The following is a 19,324-nucleotide window of genomic DNA, read 5'->3' as shown; positions in this document are numbered from 1 at the left end:
CACGGAGAGCGGAAGGAGCCGCCCGAGAGGGGGAACGCGGGGACTCGGCGGCCGGGCAGGGACAAAAGCCGGAGCCGGGGGAACCGGAGCACGCCAGCCGCAGCCGCCGCTCTCGCCCCGAGGGTAATCCGGACCGAGCGCGCCCGCCTTTTGTTCGGGCGCTTTGCAGCGCCGCGGCTCCCGTTGCAAGCGGGGCTGCCCGGCCGGGCTCTCCCCGGGGGTGGCGGGGCCGGCGGGGGAGGGGGCGAGGTCGGGCGGCCGCGCTGGGCAGCGGAGCCGTCGGGGGGAAGCTCTGCCCGGACGGGGCGCCGCGCGCGGGGGAGGAGACGGGCCGGGAGGGAGGGGGCCGGCGCTGCTCCGAGGGGCGAGACCCCCGGGGGGGGGGGGGAGGAAGGGGAGGCTCCGCGCCCCCCGTCCCGGCCTGGCGGGGACGTGGCCGACTCGGCAGCCCAGCCCAGCTGGCGTGGGAAGCGGGCCCGGGGCCGGATGGGGGTCCCTGCCTGGCCCTTCCCCCCCAAGGCAGCCCCCGTGCCTCTCCCCCCCCGTTTCTCTCCGGAGCCCAGCCCAGCCCTGGCCGGAGCCCGGCAGCGGCGGCTTCCTTGGCTGGCCGTTTGCCCTCCGCCCGCCCACCCTGGCCTCTGAAGCGGGTGTGTGTGTGTGTGTGTGCGTGTCCGTGTCTTGCCCAGGGCCTGGCCCGGTCTTAGCACGGCTGGGTCTGGGGTTGCACGTGTGAACCGACTGCAATGCAACCTTGCTGGGTTGCAACTGTCCCGGGTTAGCAGCCGCTCCGGGCGGGCCTGGGGGTGACGTCAGGGGGGCCTCGCCTGCTTTCACGTACCTGTTGCTGCCTCTCTGTCCTGCGGGGGCTCCTCCGCGCTCTCCCGCGGCGACGAGCCACGCTTGGTTGGAACCGCCGGCTAAGCTGGGCCCCCGCCAGGCACTGAAACGGCCGGGGGGGCGCCAGGCCGGAGTCGCCCAAACTTGGTGCAATGCGCGAGCTCCGGGATTGCCCGGCTTTAGCTGCGCCCCTTCCCGTCCCTCCGTCCGCCCCTCCTGGGCCCGGGCACTCGCAGGCCGCCCAGGGCTGCTCTTCGGCGGTGGAGCGGCTGGGGTCCCCCAGGGCTGAAATTGCAAGCGGGAACTGGGTGGTGGGAGCCGGCCCTGCAGGGTGGGCCAGGCAGATGCGTGGCTCCGTGTGAGTGAGGTGGGCAGCCCACCTCTGGTCTGAATCGGTTGTGAAATTGTGCGAGTCCACTTTGGGGGAGAAGAACCCCGAATCTGGGCCTGTTCACACACACCCCATCTCCTCCCCTCTGCTTTCCACCTTGGTCGTGATGAAGATGAGAACCAGGCACGAAGGCGCAGTTTTGGGGGGACTGTTAGCCTTGAGTCGTGCAACCCTCTTCACCCCAAACCCCGAAGTGACATTCTGGCTTAGTGCAAGGTGTGAATGCAGGGCACAGTCTGGTTCCTCTTCCCCCAGCATATTAAACCATGAAGATTACAACCTGTGGTTCAATATATGGTGGTGGTGTAAAACCTCCCCTCCTTATCAGATCTATTGGGGGGTGGGGGGGTGTCTTGACTGTGCTCGGGGAGTGTGTGTGTGTGTTTGTCTCTTTTGCACTCCTCCACCCCCTGCAAGAATGGGGAGGGTGCAGTTTAGCCATTTGTGTGTGTGTCCTCTGGCTGCTGAGAAATTCCCCCCTTGGCTTGGAAAGATGGATGGGTCTGGGTGTGAAGCGTGCCAGGGGGGTGTAACCAGTCTGTTTCTCTAGCAGGATGTGTGTAAGGCCTTTTGGGGTGGGGTCTTTTTCTCCCCAGTTGGAGGGTCTGGAGAGAATGAGGATCTGCCTGCAGCTCCTTAGTTAGATCTATTGCAATGGGTGTGGGGGGGAGGGGGCTGCAGCTAAGCGCAAGGGGGGGTTAACTGGTTGCAGCAAATTCCATCTGGTTAGCAATAATGCTCTTTTTTGTTTCTGAAATGGAGGTTGTCTGAAACCTGGGTTCTGGCCTGGGTCAAGGCAGGGGCCAGAAGGCCCACCCCCCATTTCTGGGGCGATTGGGACTTCTGGGGCTCACCAAGCTGTTCCCTCCGGTTGATGCAGATTCAGCCTTTTTTTGTGTGAATTGCCACAGGGTGCTCGAGCTCCTAAGATGAAGGACTTCATTTTTATTTTAAGTGGAAACATTGGCAGAGTCCATTTCGTGACTGGCCTTGTGTCCTGTTCCAGGCAGACGGGAGACCCGGCCAGCTCTTTCAAGCAGGCTCTGGGCCTCAAAGAAGTCGGTTTAACTCTGGTGTGTTGATGAATAAACCGTAGTTGGCTGGGTTTACGCAGCAGGCTGAGCTAAAATAAACCGCATTTTGGCTTCAGCGTGTCAGGCATGTTTTTGCTTTGGGAAATTCATACTGCTATCCTTCTGAAAATTACCGCAAATATAGAATTATTTTCCTTTTTTGTTTTTTGCCACCGATTTGCTAGGCTGCAGCACCCTCTTGCCTCAGGGCCAGGCTGGGAGGGAGTGCTGAATACAGAATTTCTCATGCTTTAAAATGCATTTAACTCGCTTTTCATTGTTGGAAAAAAAATGGTAATGTCGTCTGGGGGGAGGGAGGGAGAAGCTGGGAAATCACCGTTTTTGTGATCAGACAAGCCTTCATTTCTGACTTTGGCCCCTTTGCAAGAAATGGGGAGAATATTGAGGTACAGGATGGGGGTCCTTCATGTGGCTGGAGGCATTGGTGTCGGTTGTTGCTTAGAAGGCGCTGGGTTTGGAGGTGTGAGGTGTTGGGGAGTATCTCTGCAGCAGAGAGAAAGGAAAGCCGTGCAGGATGGGCTCCCTTGGGGGGGGGTGTTTGCCACCCCATTTCCCAGCCTTCTCCACCCACCCTAGTCCTTTGAACCTGGCAGTCTGGACCAAGGGTGCCAGCAGGAGTTCTTTAAAAAAACAACAAAAATCATAATAAATCATTTGTAAGCTGAATTATTTTTGCCTATTTATTGACAGATAGTACATAAAGTTACAGATGGTCCTCAGCTTACGACCACAGTTAGGACCAGGATTTTGGTCACTAAGTGATGCAAGAAAGTGAGATGTTGCATATACCTGCAACATAATGTACAGATAATTCTTGATCGCAGAATTTCCGTGGCTGAATATCTTCTCTCGTACTTAGTGGGTTGTGCCTGATGTTACCCCCTGTGTTGTGACGGTGGTTAAGGGATTCGTGTGGCTGTTAAGTGAGTTTGCTTGCCGGAAAGGTGGTGATTTCCTGACTCCAGGGGTGTTGCAACCGTCATCCATACGTGCCGGTTGCCAAGCGCCCGAACTTGGATCACGCAATCTCGTGTTGGTTACTGTGATGGTCGGAGGTGCAAGGACTTGTCGCAAGTCACTTTTTTTCAGCGTCATCGTAACTTTGAACAGTTGCTAAATGAATGCAAGTCTGGGTCTCGCTGTATAGAAAAACTTAAGATTTCGTGAAATTTTAAAATAGATAACCTAGAACCCCAAACTTTGAAAAACTCAGATCGGGGTGTAAAAACGCTGCACTGAGAACCGCGATCTGGAGGGCGCCCCAGTTGGAAGGCGCAGACATGCATCCTTATCCTGGTCACCAGGAAGTGTAAGATGAGCCAGACGCGACAGTTTCAGCTGCTTCTCAGTTTCACTCATTAAGTGGGAGCAGATTCTGGAAGGAGCTGCATGGGAGACATTCCTGCTTTCCGCCATCATTTTACAGGTGTGAGTGGGTCAGAAAAGGCTGAACTTTTCGTTAGAGTCCAGAAAAAAAAAGACTGGAGGAATGTAGTCCTCAACTTGCGACAATCATTGGGACTGGAAAATTCGTTACTAAGTGTGACATCACGTGACAAAGAGTTATAACCACCTCTGCTGGCATCCCTGTTGGTTTTGCTTGTCAGAAGACGGTTGGGAAGCTCGCAAGTGTCAGTTGTGTTACTATGGGACACTGTGACCATCGTAAATGTGAGCAGGTTGCCAGCTGCCCAGATCGCAATCGTGTGGCCACAGGAACACTGCTACGGTCATAAGTGCGAGGACTTGTCGCAAGTAACACCAGCTGCCTGCAATTAGTGCAGGTTCGCATCCTACCAGGCTCAAGGTTCGACTCAGCCTTCCATCCTTCCCAGGTAGGTAAAATGAGGACCCAGATTGTTGGGGGCAATTAAGCTGACTTTGTAATAATGCCGCTTGGGGTGTGTGTGAAAGCCCTAATAAGCAGGCATATACATAGAATGAAGGCTACTGCTAAGTTTGTAAGCCGCCCTGAGTCTTCGGAGAAGGGCGGGATATAAATGGAATTAAAATTAAAAAATAAAAATAAAAAAGTCACTTTTCCAGTGCTGTCATAGCTTTGAAGGGTTGCTAAAGAAATGCCTGCAAGTTGAAAACTGCACCTAAATGTTGGCGTTGTGCTGCCAAGGAAAGGCCCCGGACATTGCCTTGAGGTCAGCAGGAGTCCGGTTTCATTTGAGGGATGCTTTGCCGCCTGAAGGACAAGGTGGTCCTCGCCTTATGACCTTAACTGAGCCGTGCAATTAGAGTTGTAAGTTGTGGTGGTCGTAAAGGCGGCCGTGAGACGTCAGAACTTCCAAACCGGGCCTTAGGTCCCCTTTTGGGCCCTCTGCCGTAACTTTGTCACTAAGCAATCAGTCATAAAGTGAGGACAGCCTGGGGCTCCCAGATGCAGTTGACCCTGGGACACGGCAACCGTCAATAATATGAGCCAGTTGCCAAGCATCTTGATTTTGATCATGTGACCCTGGGAATGCTGCAACAGTCATAAGTGTGAAAAACGGTCATAAGTCACTTTTTTCAGTCCTGTTGTGACTTTGGTCGCTAAACAAACTGTTGTAAGTCAAGGACTGCCAACTAACCTGAGCCACAGTTTTTATTTTCCTCTGAAGGCAAAACAATCACCAAGTTTTTTTTCCTTCCAGGTCTGCCAGCTGGGGATGATGGAAGTTCACAGTCAGAGGGCCTGTGTGGTGTTGTGCGTCCCACAGAAGGGGGTGGCTTGCTCTCCACGAACACTTTGAGGGGCTTGGAGCGCTGCCCACCCACACCCCACCCCCAAAATCTGGCCTCCCAGTTGGTGGAAGCAGCCATGTCTTGAGGGCGGGGGGGGGGGGGAGGCACCCTTTGCCCAAAGCTTGGCAGATGCGCCTGGGTGTCGCATAAAAACCAAGGGCGCTTTGATTGCACCCTCAAAACTCCCATCTGGGCTACACCCTGCAGACAAGCTGGCAACCTGGGTTTCATCTCTGTTGCCCAACAGCTGGGCCCCTCCCTTCCCCTGCGATAATAAATGGGTATCAAGCTCATCAAAGTCATGGAATCACAGGGCTGGAAGGGACCGCGGAGTCCTTCTGGTCCAACCCTCCCCTCCCCCCGCCTGCCCTTGCCTGGACAGGAGGAGCCTTAGCCTCTAGATTGGATGAGGCCACCGTTCCCAGAATCCTCAGCCTTGTTTAAGGGAATTCTGGGAGTGGTAGTCTCAACATCCAAGGGGCCACCTTGGAAAAGAGGGTTTTCCGCGTATTTTCTGTGCAGCTTTCTTGGACAGCTGTGTGGCCATCGTAGCCGTTGCCATGTTAATTATGGCCATGCTTGTTTGCCGGCATAAGGTCTGATTGGGTCAGAGTCCACTTGGACAGTTGTGTCCAGTTCTGGACAATGCATTTTAGGAATTTCAGGAATTTACAAAGTGGTGCAGGTCCAAAGGAGAGCAACTAAGATGAACTGGGACCTGGAAGGAAAAAAAACTTGGTGATTGTTTTGCCTTCAGAGGAAAATAAAAACTGTGGCTCAGGTTAGTTGGCAGTCCTTGACTTACAACAGTTTGTTTAGCGACCAAAGTTACAACAGTACTGAAAAAAGTGACTTATGACCGTTTTTCACACTTATGACAGTTGCAGCATTCTCAGGGTCACATGATCAAAATCAAGATGCTTGGCAACTGGCTCATATTAATGATGGTTGCAGCGTCCCCGGGTCACGTGATCCCCTTTGACGACCATCTAACAAGCAAAGTCAATGGGGAAGAAGCCAGATTCACTTAACAACAGAGTGACTAACTTAATGACTGCAGTGATTCTCTTCACAATTGTGGCAAGGAAGGTCGTACAATGGGGCAAAATTCACTTAAAACCAACTTATTTAGCAATTGAAATTTTGGGCTCTATTGTCATAAATCAAGGACTATGTGTAGGTGAAGGATTCGCATAGGAGAGAGGAGTGCAGAATAACTCAGAAGAACAATGGGTGTAAATTATGAGGAAACAGATTATTTTGATGGGACCTGAAGAAAAACTTCCTAGGGCAAACTATTCCGAAAGGGAACAGATGTGCTTTGGAAAATGGTGGACTCCCCTTGGCTGGAGGGATTGAATTATGGTGAGACTTAATTATGGTGATCCATAATCTTGCTGACTGTGACATGCAATGTAATTAGAGCTTCATCTGAACACTGTTAATGGATAAAGGGATTCTGGCTAAACAAAACAACCTGCAAAATAATGCTTTGTGTTAATTTTTATTGAAAATGGTGCAGTAATAGTCACCGTCTTTGTTGGTGAAAATATGGGCTTTCTGATACTCTTAAGAGGGTAAATCAGTGAACCAGTTCTCAGGGAGAGAGCAATTGGATGGATGTTTGAGAGACCTTCCCTATTGAAAAACCTACGTTGTTTGATTGCTGTAAACTCTTCAAGTTTATGGCTGGACCATTGCCAAAGACAGCCTCTATTAATCCATGGTCACCATTCTTAGTCTTCCCATTAATGGGCACCCAACTGAATTATCTCAAAAACAGGATATGCAGTACTCCATGGAGGTCTCAAAGAATCTCAGCAGAAGATCTGCAGAGTAGTTTTGTGTGGTCTAATTTCAGAATCCATCAGCATGAGGTAAAAAGTGGTGTCCACGGGAGGACATCAAGGAGGAAAGTCTTCTGCGGAAAGCACCTTGCTTTCATCTCGAGGTTGCCAAAGAATATTGGAGGACTTAGCAGCGTTTGGAACCATGCTCTGTGGACCCATGAGCCATTGGAGAACTTTTCGGCTTTACTGAGAAATGTTATACCTGGAGTAGTCCATTCGTTTCAACAGAAGAAGCTGTCCTTCCTATCGTAAAGCAGACTGTTTGAGCATCTAACTTGAGGTTGCAGTGCAGTTTCAGAATCTGGATGTTCTTCACCCTTGGGCGAATAGTAAGATTTTGGATTGTACCAGAATATTTTACCAGAGAATATCAAGGTGTCTGTCCATAAGTTGAAACTTAACATGGCAGCAATCCTGAATGCACGAATACATTTACCACAGAAGGGTTGAAGCCAAAGAAATTTTGCATTTGAAAATGGCTGAGTTGACCGCTTGATCTTAACCCAACTGAGACAGGGTGGCATTTGGTCAAGATGGTCCCCCCAATATCTGCGAATTAAAGCTGTTTTGGAAAGAAGGACGGGCCAAAATATCTCCAGGATGATGTGTATGATGCACGAGCACAGGAAACCTTCGGTTGAAGTCCCACCTCCGAAAAGAGGAACCATCACCTCATCACTTGCTAGCAGTCCTGCCTGCTTTTCCTGATGAAGATGGCGAATATTGGTTCAGTGAGTTCAACAAAGGCTTGGCACTGTACACAAGTTGTGTATTGTTTGTTTAACTCTGTATTTATCTATTAATAGGACTTGGATAAAGCTCTGCCCACAGAAGAGATTGTAGAAGTCACATTCTGGCTAGACTATAGGTAGAACTTCTAAAGGCCTTGCAGGCCTCACGGAAGATCTGCAAGTGATTTCCAAAGCTGACGTGTCAGGAGAAAAACCCATGCAGACTTGTGGTCTCTTTTTCTCTTCTGTGATTCTGATAATTGATGGATAGACACTTGTTTGTTGAACTTCAAGAATCTGTGGGTAGTTATCAATTTACAGTCATTCATTGTATATAGAATACAAACAACAAAGTGATGAATCATAATCAGAAAATAAAGTCATAAAACATAAGATACAAATAAAGTGATAACCCATAAGATACCAATAGGAGAAGTTAATAGGAAAGAGAAGGATAACAGCAATCCAGCCCTGCTAATTCAGTGACTGTTTGAAATTACAACGGCACTGGGAAAAAGTGACCTACGACCAACCCTCACACTTAACGTCCATCGTAGTATTTCCACAGTTATTTGGTCAGAAAGCCTGGCCAGATTAAAACTAGCCAAGTTTAGCATTTATGCAAACATATTTAGATGTTGTGCAAACAGGGCTGTTCGGCACCAGAAACATACTCAGCCATGTAGGGTGGAATTAACCCAAGGTGGCTTATTTAACAGATCATGATCAAATATGGCTCAGTGCAGAGAGTGGGTCCGACCAGGGCGAGGTCTCGTGAAACCCATTCCTGGCTGCGTTCAAGAATTAGGTGAAAAAAGGATTACCTAGGAAAAGGTGTGGCCCTAACTGGAGAGGCAGGGAAGTCTCGGGGTAGGTGGGACTTCCATTTGTCTGGAAGACCTCTGCCTCTATTCTAGATTGACTTGCAAATAGATCTAGAAAAGAGGATAGCCCTGATCCCTTTGAAGCCTGATCCTGGGTCTTGTGTTCATGGTCTGCAATCGTGGGGAGAAAGGACTGAACCCCCCCCCCCCTTCTCCAGCTTCCCTGCCTGACCCCCATATTCAGGGACAATCTTCATTAGGTCGGTAAAAAAGTTTTAAAAGGGTTTCAAATGTGTTGAACCCTCTTCAGTCTGGCAACACGATTATAAAGCTGAAGATTCTTGGAGGGCTCGGAAAAGGTGGACGGGAATTTGAAGCTTTGGGTCTGGGGGACAAAGGGGAGGCATCCGTTGGGTTTTACTGGCCGTAGAGACCCCATAACGTTTACAAACTCGTAAAACTGCGGAATATAAATTCCAGCTGTTTGGGTTGCAGGGGTCGCCTAAGGGGTGCCTCCCTAATGGCCAGGAAGGGGAGGGGGCTGAGAAGACCCAGGTGCTTCTTGATTTTGACAGCAGAGCCCTGGACTTTGGAGGGGCTTATGGGGTCTGGGGGAGGGGCTGGGAGGCAGACGCCGAAGGAAGGCAGATCTTTTACTCAGACACAACTTCTTGTCTTCTTCAAAGGACCCGAAACTCACCCAGTCAGTCCTTCAGTCTCTCATTGTCCACCTGCCAATCAGCCTCCTTGCGCTGGGCTGAACCCATTTTGAAATGACCTCCCCAGAACTGGACACGGTAGCTGAGAACAAAACGGTCTGGTTATTTGTTCTTTGGGGAGCTGCCAAACAATGTTGAGGTTGCAATGCCAGTCTTTGACTCATGTCCACAAGTAAATTCTGGGACCAGAATTACCGTTGCTAAGCAAGGTGGTCGTTAAGTGAGGCAGGGCTGATTTTATCATCTTCTTTGCCATGGCTTCCTTTGTTGTCCCTCCTCCCTCCCTCCCCTCCCTCCCTGACTTACAACCATAATTGAGGTGAGAGTTTCTGTTGTTAAGCAAGGCAGTTAAGTGAGTTGTGCATGATTTTAAAACTTCTCAACCCATTAAACCTTGACGTAGTTTGTTAATTCTGCTCTTGCTGGGGACATGCAGCATCTTCTACCTTTGTCCCTCTGGGGGCCTGTTCCGCCTGCGTTTGTCACTCCCCCGTTGGTTGGACTCAGGATGCCCGATCCTGTGGAGCTTTCAATATCCTGAAGCGCTGGAGCCAGCCTTGAGTTGCCACCTCTCACAGTTTGATTCTGGGCACCTTTACCAGCTGGTCAAAACATGCCCAGAGTCTCTTCGTCCTTCTTGGTAGGATAAAGGTCCTTCGAGCTACCTTCTGCTTTACTTCCTCCAACTGTTCAAGATACTTTTTGGACATTACACCCAATCCTTGCTTTATACGGTCCATAGCTAAAATAAGGAATCATAACAGCAACCAACCCTACTTGCGTATATCTCATACTGGATCTTGGTTCTTTCTGCAGCTCACTTTTGGACCGTGGACCACATGGTAGCCCTTGTGGATGCTGAGATCCAGGACTTGCCACGCTAACCGGGACAGGAGGGACCATCGGGCCCAGCGGCTGAGGTCTTCAACAGCCTGGCTATGTGCAGCTGCTGGCAGGGCTGAGTGGGCAAGCCAGAGACGGTTCTTCAGCACCCTTTGGGTTGGTGAGTCTTGCTCTTGTTGGGGAGGCTTGCCTGGAAGGTGGACTTTCAACTGGGGGTGGGTTGTTTGTTTCCCACTTTATTTTAACCTGTTGTTGTCCGAGAAAAGACTTCACTTTTTGGATTCAGGTGGAGCTCTAAAATCTCATGGACAGTCTTCTTTTAAGTTGTGACAACGGGCCAGTGTAGTTGTGCATGCTCTCCTACTGGTTGTGATTCCTGAGGCTTAGTTGAAGCTGCTTTTAATCAGTGAGGGAGTTGGGGTTCTGATCAGGAACCGTGATTTTATCCCTGTAGTTGTCTTTGAGTCCAGGACTTGGAGCTGTGTGTGTAGAGGATATATTGAATAATAATGGGTGAGTTGTTCTTTTTTCGGTCTTATTAAAATCCTGGGTGCGTTAACCGAGGTGAGGAAAAAGTCTCAACTGCAAGCATTTCAGCTCCCAGAATTCCCTAGCCAGCATGTGAGCCATCCTCCGCTTGACTGAGATATTCAAGGTCAGGAAGCTGGACCCCCACCATTCAGGGATGTTGGTGGGGGGGGTCTCTTTGTTGGCTCTTGTGGAATGCAGGCAGGTGGCTGCCTTCTCCAGTGGGTGCATCCAGCTCCAAATTGCCCCTTCCCCGCTGAATGGGGGCTGCTTCCCTGCCTTGCCTGGAGCTGCTGGGAACAAGTGGAGCGGTTTGCATCTGGGGCAGCTAGGAAAGAAATCCTTGTGCCTCGTACCGTGCGAAGATCTTCCCTCTGCAAGGGAGTGCATGTTGCTCCGAATGGGCCCCTTGCAAAGGGTCCCTCCCCGTGGGGGTGGGAGCTCAGAGCAGAGGGATGGGGGTGACAGAGGTGACCCTCTGTGTTTTCCCTCACCCGAAGGCCAGCCTGAATAAAACTCAGTCCAGGACAGCCTTCCCACCCCCTTCTATTCAAAGGAGCCCCCCCACCCAACAGCTCTCAAAATGTTTGCCCCCAGCTGTCCGCACTGCCTTGTTTCCCGAGAAACCCTTGTGTTTTTTTTCCAGCAAACAAAGCTCAAGGGGGGTAGGGGCTAATGGGGGTAGCTTCCCCCTCTTTTGGCACCCCTTCCCCATCTCTCCAACCCCCCCACCCCACTTCATCTGGCTTCTTTGGATGCTGGTCTGCACGCTCCCTGGCCCCCGTTGCCATCGCCTAGGTAACCGGGTACGCGCGTTCGCAGGCCGGCTTTGTTCCCCGGCCGTGATAAATGTGCAAAACTCCCCAGGGGTTTGCACAAAAGGCTGGCCTCTCTCTTGCCTTTTGTGCAAGCAGCGGCGCTTGCATTGTGGGGATGGGGGGGCAGAGTATTTATCAACAGCTCCCCCCACCCAAGTGATATGAGCCTAATTTGCAGCAGCCTCCCTCTCTTTGTGAGGGTCCCAACCCTCCACCCATTTCAGCCCTCCTTCTCTGTATTGGGGGCGGGGTGTATGTGGGAGTCATGGAGAACTAAATTTCGCCTTGCCTTGAAGAAAAGGACAAAGTTTTGCCCCCCCCCCCTGCTTTGGCTTGCATCCCCAGGGTCACATGATCAAAATTCGGACAGTTGGCAACTGACTCGTAGTTATGACTGAGTTACGTGATCCCCTTTTGCAGCCTTCTGACAAGAAAAGTCAATGGGGAGGCCAGATTCACTCCACAACTGTTACTAATTTCACATCTGCCGTGGTTCGCTTAACGACTGTGACAAGAAAGGTCAAAACGTACTTAACAAATATCTCACCTGGCAACAGAAATTTTGGGTTCAGTTATCATAAGTCGAGGGCCATTTGTATTGGCTGGTTCAGTGTCCAGAATGGTATAGGCCAGGGGTAGGCAACCTTGCTTCTTTTATGACTCGTGGACTTCAAATCCCAGAATTCCTGAGCCAGCATGGGGGAACTATGGCCCCCTCATGACTCGTAGACTTCAACCCCCAGAATTCTTCAGCCAGCATGGCCCAGCTTGGAAACCTCCCTTTCCCCTCAGCGTGGCTGGCTCAGGAATTCTGGGAGTTGAAGTCCACCAGTCATAAAAGAGCCAAGGTTGCCTACCCCTGGGCTAGGGTCTCTTGCTTGAACATGGGGTTGGACTAGAAGACCTTCAGGGTCCCTTCCAATATTTTTCTATATTATATTCTTAATCTCTGCAACTTTGAGAAGGTGGACTTCAATTCCCAGAATTCCCCAACGCCTCTTAAAAGTTGCAGAGATTGACAAACCCTGGGTCAGGGGACTGCAACTTTGGCAACTTTAAGACTTGTGGACCAGCTCCCAGAATTCCTAGCTGGCTGAGGAATTCTGGGAGCTGAAGTCCACAAGTCTTAAAAGTTGTCAAGGTTGCAGCGTCCTGCCCTGGGCTAAACCAGTTAAAGGGCAGATGTTTTAAAAAGTGAAGGATTTGTAAATTTCTTTTTAAGAAAGTGCTCAGGGAAAAAAAATCAATTCTGCTCTTCATCAGGACATTCTTTCTCAAGGTTCAGGGCTGGCCAGAGAATAGCAGAGGCCTTTCTTAAACAATGGCCTTCATTTGCAGATGTATTAGTTTCTATCTGCATGCATAATAAAAGGGCACTTGAGCCTGAATGAAACAGGGTCAACCACATGTGGTTTACAAGAGGAGAAAATAACAGATAGGCAGGACAATGCAGAACAAAGAGGAGCGGAAAACAAACTTGAGTTTAAAAATATTAAATGGTATTAAATGCCTCAGGAATTTAGGGTGGGTGCTCCATCGCTGGAGCTTTTCACGAGTCGACTTACAACCGCAGTCGGGATGTCATTATGGCATCATCTCCTGCTTGAGCAGGGGGCTGGACTAGAAGACCTCCAAGGCCCCTTCCAACTCTGTCATTCTATGTTCTAAATAGATGCCAGGGAGTTTTGGGGTCAAGAGGAAGAGGCTTGAAAAATCCAGGATCAGCACCAGCATTACGGTGGATCTCTTGACACATCAGACCCTTTTGCAGCAGTTCCTGGTTGAGTGTTTTGCACAGATCCATCCTTTGGAGTCTCTGCAGGATGGAGAAGATCAGCAGATGTTCTTGGTGGCCTGCACATCAATGGACAGGGAGGGATACAAGGGGAGCTTCAACCGAGATGAAGAATATGTCCCTGGGCGCCGAGACCTTTGAACGTCTCGATCACTTTATACCTTCCCGCGGTTAATTTGCTAGGTTGCATTTCTCTCCTGCAAATCTCTCACTCTTGCTTGGGATCAGGCAGGAGAAAAGAATCCGGTGTGAAAAGGTAGCTCAAAAATAGACTGAGTGTTGAGGACTTCCGAATCTCTAGATGATTTAGAGCAGTGTTGCTCAACTATGGTCAGTTTAAGAGGGGTGGACTTCAACTCCCAGAAATTCTGGGAGTTGAAATCCACCCCTTTTAAAGTGGACAAGGTTGAGAAATATTGATGTAATAGATTAATTTCAACTTGAACAAACATATGGTCCTCCTCAACGGATGTGATTCAGAACGGTAGAATCGCTTGCGATACCTTTGAATGTCGGTTTCAATGAACTTTGACCCTGAGGGAAATGCCTGAGATCCTTTAATTAACCATCCTCCAGGGAGACCCAACTTGAGGGTCCTCAAGTTTGGGGCTACAGCTGTTAGTAGCTGGTGTAATGGACCAGGATGGCCAAAACATCTGGAGAAGGAGGCAGGTGGCCGTAGGGCAAATTCATAATGCTGGGTTCTTCCCCCCCTCTTTGGGGTGTCACCTTATTCTCATCAGCAAGATGACTGGGTTACTCTCCAATCTGGGGGTTCATCACTGTTGTGTTGTTTTTATCACAAGTGTTGATTTTTATAAATTGTGATGTCCTTTTAAAAATCTGCTGTATTTGGGATTTCATTCATAGCCCTTTGGAAGCTACGTGACATTGGTGAACCCCATAGTTATGACCGCTTCTAGTAATTATGATGCTGGGTTCCATGCAGAGAAGACCCTAGGCCAGGGGTCACCAACCTTTCTGGGAAAGGGAGGGACAGGCACCTTTATGCACGCATGCGCACACGTGCAAATGTGGCTGTGTGCACATGTGCGCAAACGGGGTCGTGAGCATGCTCACTGCGCAAATGGGGCTGCTTGCGCTGGCGAGAGGCTCGCAGCTCAGCTAGTGCCGGCTCGCAGCTCATGGCTCGGCCCGCACCGGCACAAGGGCAGGGGGCATGTGTGCACGTGCACTGGCCAGCCACTCGTGGCCTGGTGGCCAAGAGGTTGGGGAACTCTGCCCTAGGCCATCATCTACCATCTACAGCCTTCTCCTGGGTATAAAACCTGGGCTTCCTGCATGCCACACCGCAGCTTTAAGGCCGTCTCTGTGGAGATTCTCAGTCATCCAGGACAGGTCACAGTTGTCCCAAAGATGCTTTTCCAAAAAGATAATTGGACTTTTCATGTTGTTTTTTTCCTTTGAAAACATTTCACTTGTCATCCAAGAAGCATCTTCAATTCCTACGTTTGTGTGAAATGTTTTTCAGAGAAAAAAAACCAAGAAAAGCCCAGTTGCCCTTTGGAAAAAGCACCTTTGGGACATGGTCTCCTCTGTTCTGAGCCTCAAGGTTGATTGCCCGTGGAGGACACTTGGCTGCCTTCTGTTCTCCTTTTCTTCAAGACCCCTCCCCTGTCTCCAGTCTTTCATAAGCCTCTTCCAAGGAAGCCTTGTTCTCCGAAAATGGAATGGCCCAAGAGAGAGAATCTGGGATGGAGTCAGTGTTCTGTCATTTCACAGGCATTGTCCTCTCTTTCAAGAGGACCGTTCAACTGAGGCTTTACAGGCTTAGTGCCTTTCTTGCAGAGGGGGAAGGGAGGGGGGCTAAGGGGGAAGGGGCCAGGGAAAGGCTGGCGGACTCTGGGTTTGAGGGAAGAAAGGTGTGATGGACAACAATCGGTGTTAAAATTGTTGGGTGAGCAAAAGCAGCAAATTAATCTTTGATTTCTTGTGATTTGACCAGTTGGGTCATACTTCTGGGTGGAGCAACTGGTCAAGAACTGAAGCCATAGGCTAGGACAGTGTTTCTCAACAGTGGTCCCTTGAAGATGGGTGGACTTCAATTTCTAGAATTCTGGGAGTCGAAGTTCACCCATCTTCAAGTGACCACAGTTGAAAGAAAAAAAAACCCTCCTTGCTTCCAAGCTACTCTTCTTGGCAGACTGTAGCTTCATCCTTTTGTAATTGTGTGAAGGTGTGGTGCTTCAACGCTGCAAATGAGGTCCTTCTTCAAAAGCCGATTTGGGATGTCCTCGTTTTGCAGGCAGGCCGAGCCAGAGGCCCAGTCTTTGAAGTCCCACCCTCTGAAATGGTTGTCACCTCTGGGCATGTACAAAGCATCGAAATAGTTTTTGAGCTGGTGGCCACAGGGGAAGGCTGGTGAGGGCTGTGAAATTGTCCTCACAGTGCAGGGTGTGGCGAGGAGCCAGCTCTGGAGTTTCGGAGAGCAGAGGGCTCTGCAGCCAGGTGTGTACAGAGAGGCTGCCTGGGACTGTCCTTTGGGGCCTGGCCTGCAGGTGGGAGGAGGAGGAGGAGGAGGAAGCCGAGCAGTTCCCACCTTGTCCAGGTTGACATCTGCTCTCGGAATACCTGGAGGCCTGGCAGATGTTAATAAGCAGCGGTTGGGTGCCATCCGTGTGTGGCTAGCAGAGCTGCCACCTGCCTCTGCCCTGGATGGCAGCTTGACTGCTTGAACCAGTTGGCGTGGTGTGTGGTGGCCTGTCTCTTAAGACTGCTTCACAAATACAGGTAGTCCTTGATGTACGACAGTAATTCGGACCAGGACTTCCATTGCTAAGCAGTGCAGTTTTCAAAGCACTTTGCGGCGTCCTCCTTTCGCCATCTCTCTAAAGCTGCAGGCAAGGAGATCCCATGCCCCTTCTCCTGAGCTTATGGATGAACATCTGGGGCAGGGGGTTGGACTAGAAGATCTCCAAGGTCCCTTGCAGACCTAGGATTCTATAACTTGGGGCTTATTAGAAATCCTGTACGGTCCCTTCTATGATTCTATGAGCTGGGACGGGGTTGGACTAGAAGACCTCCAAGATCCCTTCCAGCCTGACACTCTATGATTCTGTGATTGTGGGCAGTGGGGACTGTAGCTTCTTCCTGTTGCAATTGTGAAGACCTCTGAGGTCCCTTCCAGCCCTGTGATTCTATGATCCTGGGCAGGGGGATGGACTAGGAAGACCTCCAAGGTCCCTTCCAGCCCTGTGATTCTATGACTTTGGCCAGGGAGCTGGACTAGAAGCCTTCCAAGGGTCCCTTCCAGCCCTGTATTTCTATGATCTTGGGCAGGGGGTTGGAATAGGAAGACCTCCAAGGTCCCTTCCAGCCCTGTGATTCTATGACTTTGGCCAGGGAGCTGGACTAGAAGCCTTCCAAGGGTCCCTTCCAGCCCTGTATTTCTATGATCTTGGGCAGGGGGTTGGACTAGGAAGACCTCCAAGGTCCCTTCCAGCCCTGTGATTCTATGACTTTGGCCAGGGAGCTGGACTAGAAGCCTTCCAAGGGTCCCTTCCAGCCCTGTATTTCTATGATCTTGGGCAGGGGGTTGGACTAGGAAGACCTCCAAGGTCCCTTCCAGCCCTGTGATTCTATGACTTTGGCCAGGGAGCTGGACTAGAAGCCTTCCAAGGGTCCCTTCCAGCCCTGTATTTCTATGATCTTGGGCAGGGGGTTGGAATAGGAAGACCTCCAAGGTCCCTTCCAGCCTTGTGATTCTATGACTTTGGCCAGGGAGCTGGACTAGAAGCCTTCCAAGGGTCCCTTCCAGCCCTGTATTTCTATGATCTTGGGCAGGGGGTTGGAATAGGAAGACCTCCAAGGTCCCTTCCAGACCTAGGGTTCCATGATTGTATAAGCCGTGCCCTTCACCGTGGCCAGCCAGCTGCACCAGGAAGCCTGTTAGATAAACTCCCAGCCTTCAGAGGCAGACACCACTGCTGAGGCTAATAGCTTAATAACAGGATTCCCACAAGTCAGTCCAGCCCTTTTTTGAAACCAGCCAAGTCAGTAGCCGCATCGCGTCTGGTAGCAGATTCCAAGCGGAATTTACACATTGAGTGGGGGGGGGGGGAAAGTTCCTTTTGTCGGCTCGGATTGTTCCAGGATGCCACTCAGTTGGGTCAGGGGTCTCCAACTGTGGCAACTTTAAGACTTGTGGACTTCAATCTCAGAGTTGGAGTTGGGGGTTGGCGCAAGTCTTATGGGTGCCAAGGGTGGAGACCCCCCCGAGGTGGGTGACCTCTGGTTCTAGTATTTGGGGAAGGGGCGTAGAGCTTCTCCGTGTCCACGTCATCCGTACCCGGCTTCTACTTCGCTTCCCTTGATTTTTCTGTGGCTTCTCGTCCTTCACCAACTGTTCCTCGCAGTTCGTGGAGCTTGGCCAAACATGAGGAGATAGGCGAGCGTCTGTAATCTGCAAACGGTGCAGGCAGTCCTCAACTTGCAACCACTCTTTAGCGACCGTTGATGAAATTCAGAAGGAGGTTCAGGTGTTTGAAGAAACGGGCGAGTCTTCCTCCAGAATCAAATGATGATGAGGTGATACAGCCAAGCAGCACCAGGATCCCCTTCTTTGAACCAGGACTGAAGTCAGAAAGCGGCTTTTCCAGCCATCACCTACGAGCGCAGTTGAGCTTAGAATTTCTGTGGCTCAGTGAGACAGTTGTTAAGTGAATTTTGTCCCATTTTACGACCTTTCTCGCCGCAGTTGTTAAGAGAATCACTGCAACTGTTCAGTTAGTAACACGGTTGTTAAGTGAATCTGGCTTCCCCATTGACTTTGCTTGTCAGGAAGTCGCCAAAGGGGATCACGTGACCCCGAGAGAGACTGCAACCATCGTGAGTCAGTTGCCAAGCCTCTGAATTTGGATCACGTGACCACATGGGGATGCTGCAATGGTCCTAAGTGTGAAAAACGGTCATAGGTCACTTTTTTCAGTGCCGTTGTAACTTTGGATGGTCCCTAAACAAACTGTTGTGAGTCTGTAAATGTGAACCAGGATAAAATATATATCCTTGTGTCTTCTTTAAAGGATGTCTAGATATCTGAGCTCATTTTTACTCTTTTAAGTCTGCAAAAATGTGGCCCCAAATGCTGGAACTGACTTCCACTAAGCTTTTGTCCCCGTTGGCCTGTATCCTTGCTCCTCTCGTTCGTTCTAACCACCTCGGCTGGTCCTTTCATAAAATCCCCCAGCGCGAGGTGGCTTCTGAATGCGCCAACCGCTGTCTAGACACCAGGAGATGTTTCAGTGGAATGGGGGACCCCGCAGGATCTTGGCTTGGCAATCTGGGAACCACCTTCATCCGGGACTCGGTGGTGCCAAGACTTGGCCCTGCCCCTCAACTCTGCTCCTCTCCTCCGGGAGAACCGGATCTGGGACTTGTCTTTGGGCAGGATCGGAGTTTTGTCGAGTCAGTGGTTGTGTCCAACTTGTTCTGACAGACTCCTGGCGCCCTGCAGCAGAGCAAGCTCCAGCCTCGCACGAGGAGGAGGAGGAGGAGGAACCATCTTCCAGTTGGCTGCTTCTCCCTCTCGCTCTGAGGCGCTGAACATGGAGGAGAGCAGATCCGTAATGAGCGCATCAAAGCAGGCTTGGTGTTCTACCGCTGGAGACCTCCAGGAGGGTGGAATGCCGCGCAGTTCTGGGTGAAGTTTTGGCACCCTGCTTGTCTCCTGGCATGATTCTGGCCAGGATGTTTTCTGCCTCTTGCTTGGTCCACTCCTGGTCCTCTTCCACCACCAAGACCCAGCCCAGGTCCTCACTTCCATCAGGAAGGTGGCTGGTTGGTCCTTGCGGCTGGAGAAAGCCTGCCCCAAGTCTCTGCTCATGTTTGAACCAGAGCAGGGGTAGGCAACCTTGGCTCTTTTATGACTCGTGGACTTCAACTCCCAGAATTCCTGAGTCAGCATGGCTCAGCTTGGAAACTCCCTTTCCCCTCAGCGTGGCTGGCTCAGGAATTCTGGGAGTTGAAGTCCACGAGTCATAAAAGAGCCAAGGTTGCCTACCCCTGAACACTTCTCTAATAGGATAAACAAGAGTTAAAATGTGCAGGGGATTTTTTTAAAGGTCTGCATTAATGTCGTGCTGTTCCTGTTGTTATAACAACAGCAACATAGGATCTCCTGCTTGAGCAGGGGGTTGGAC

At 50.7% G+C, this 19,324-nt stretch overlaps 2 protein-coding genes across 4 annotated transcripts in view; one reads left to right on the top strand and one right to left on the bottom strand.

Moving 5' to 3' along the window:
- Nucleotides 1-14,313, bottom strand: part of LOC308675591 (uncharacterized protein) — a gene marked incomplete at its 5' end in the record, with an annotated part of 39,352 nt that extends 25,039 nt beyond the window's left edge. The window contains 3 exons of the mRNA XM_081341031.1: nt 839-1,122; nt 13,109-13,225; nt 14,247-14,313. Of these exons, the coding sequence (XP_081197157.1) occupies nt 839-1,122; nt 13,109-13,225; nt 14,247-14,313 (468 nt within the window). The remainder of the gene's footprint in view (nt 1-838; nt 1,123-13,108; nt 13,226-14,246) is intronic.
- Nucleotides 1-19,324, top strand: part of VANGL2 (VANGL planar cell polarity protein 2) — a 38,100-nt gene that overhangs the window by 282 nt on the left and 18,494 nt on the right. Inside the window, exons 1-2 of one of the 3 annotated variants that reach the window (XM_081340505.1) lie at nt 3,663-3,748; nt 9,999-10,185. The gene's annotated coding sequence lies outside the window, so the exon portion shown is untranslated. Of the gene's footprint in view, nt 1-3,662; nt 3,749-5,910; nt 6,424-9,998; nt 10,186-19,324 lie in introns of those variants that run through there. The other 2 variants (XM_081340503.1, XM_081340504.1) reach the window with 2 other exon arrangements.

The sequence above is a fragment of the Vipera berus genome (genome assembly GCF_964194415.1).
Source record: "Vipera berus genome assembly, chromosome: 16".
NCBI classification, from domain to species: Eukaryota; Metazoa; Chordata; class Lepidosauria; order Squamata; family Viperidae; genus Vipera; species Vipera berus.
This window is presented reverse-complemented; position numbering and strand designations above follow the sequence as displayed.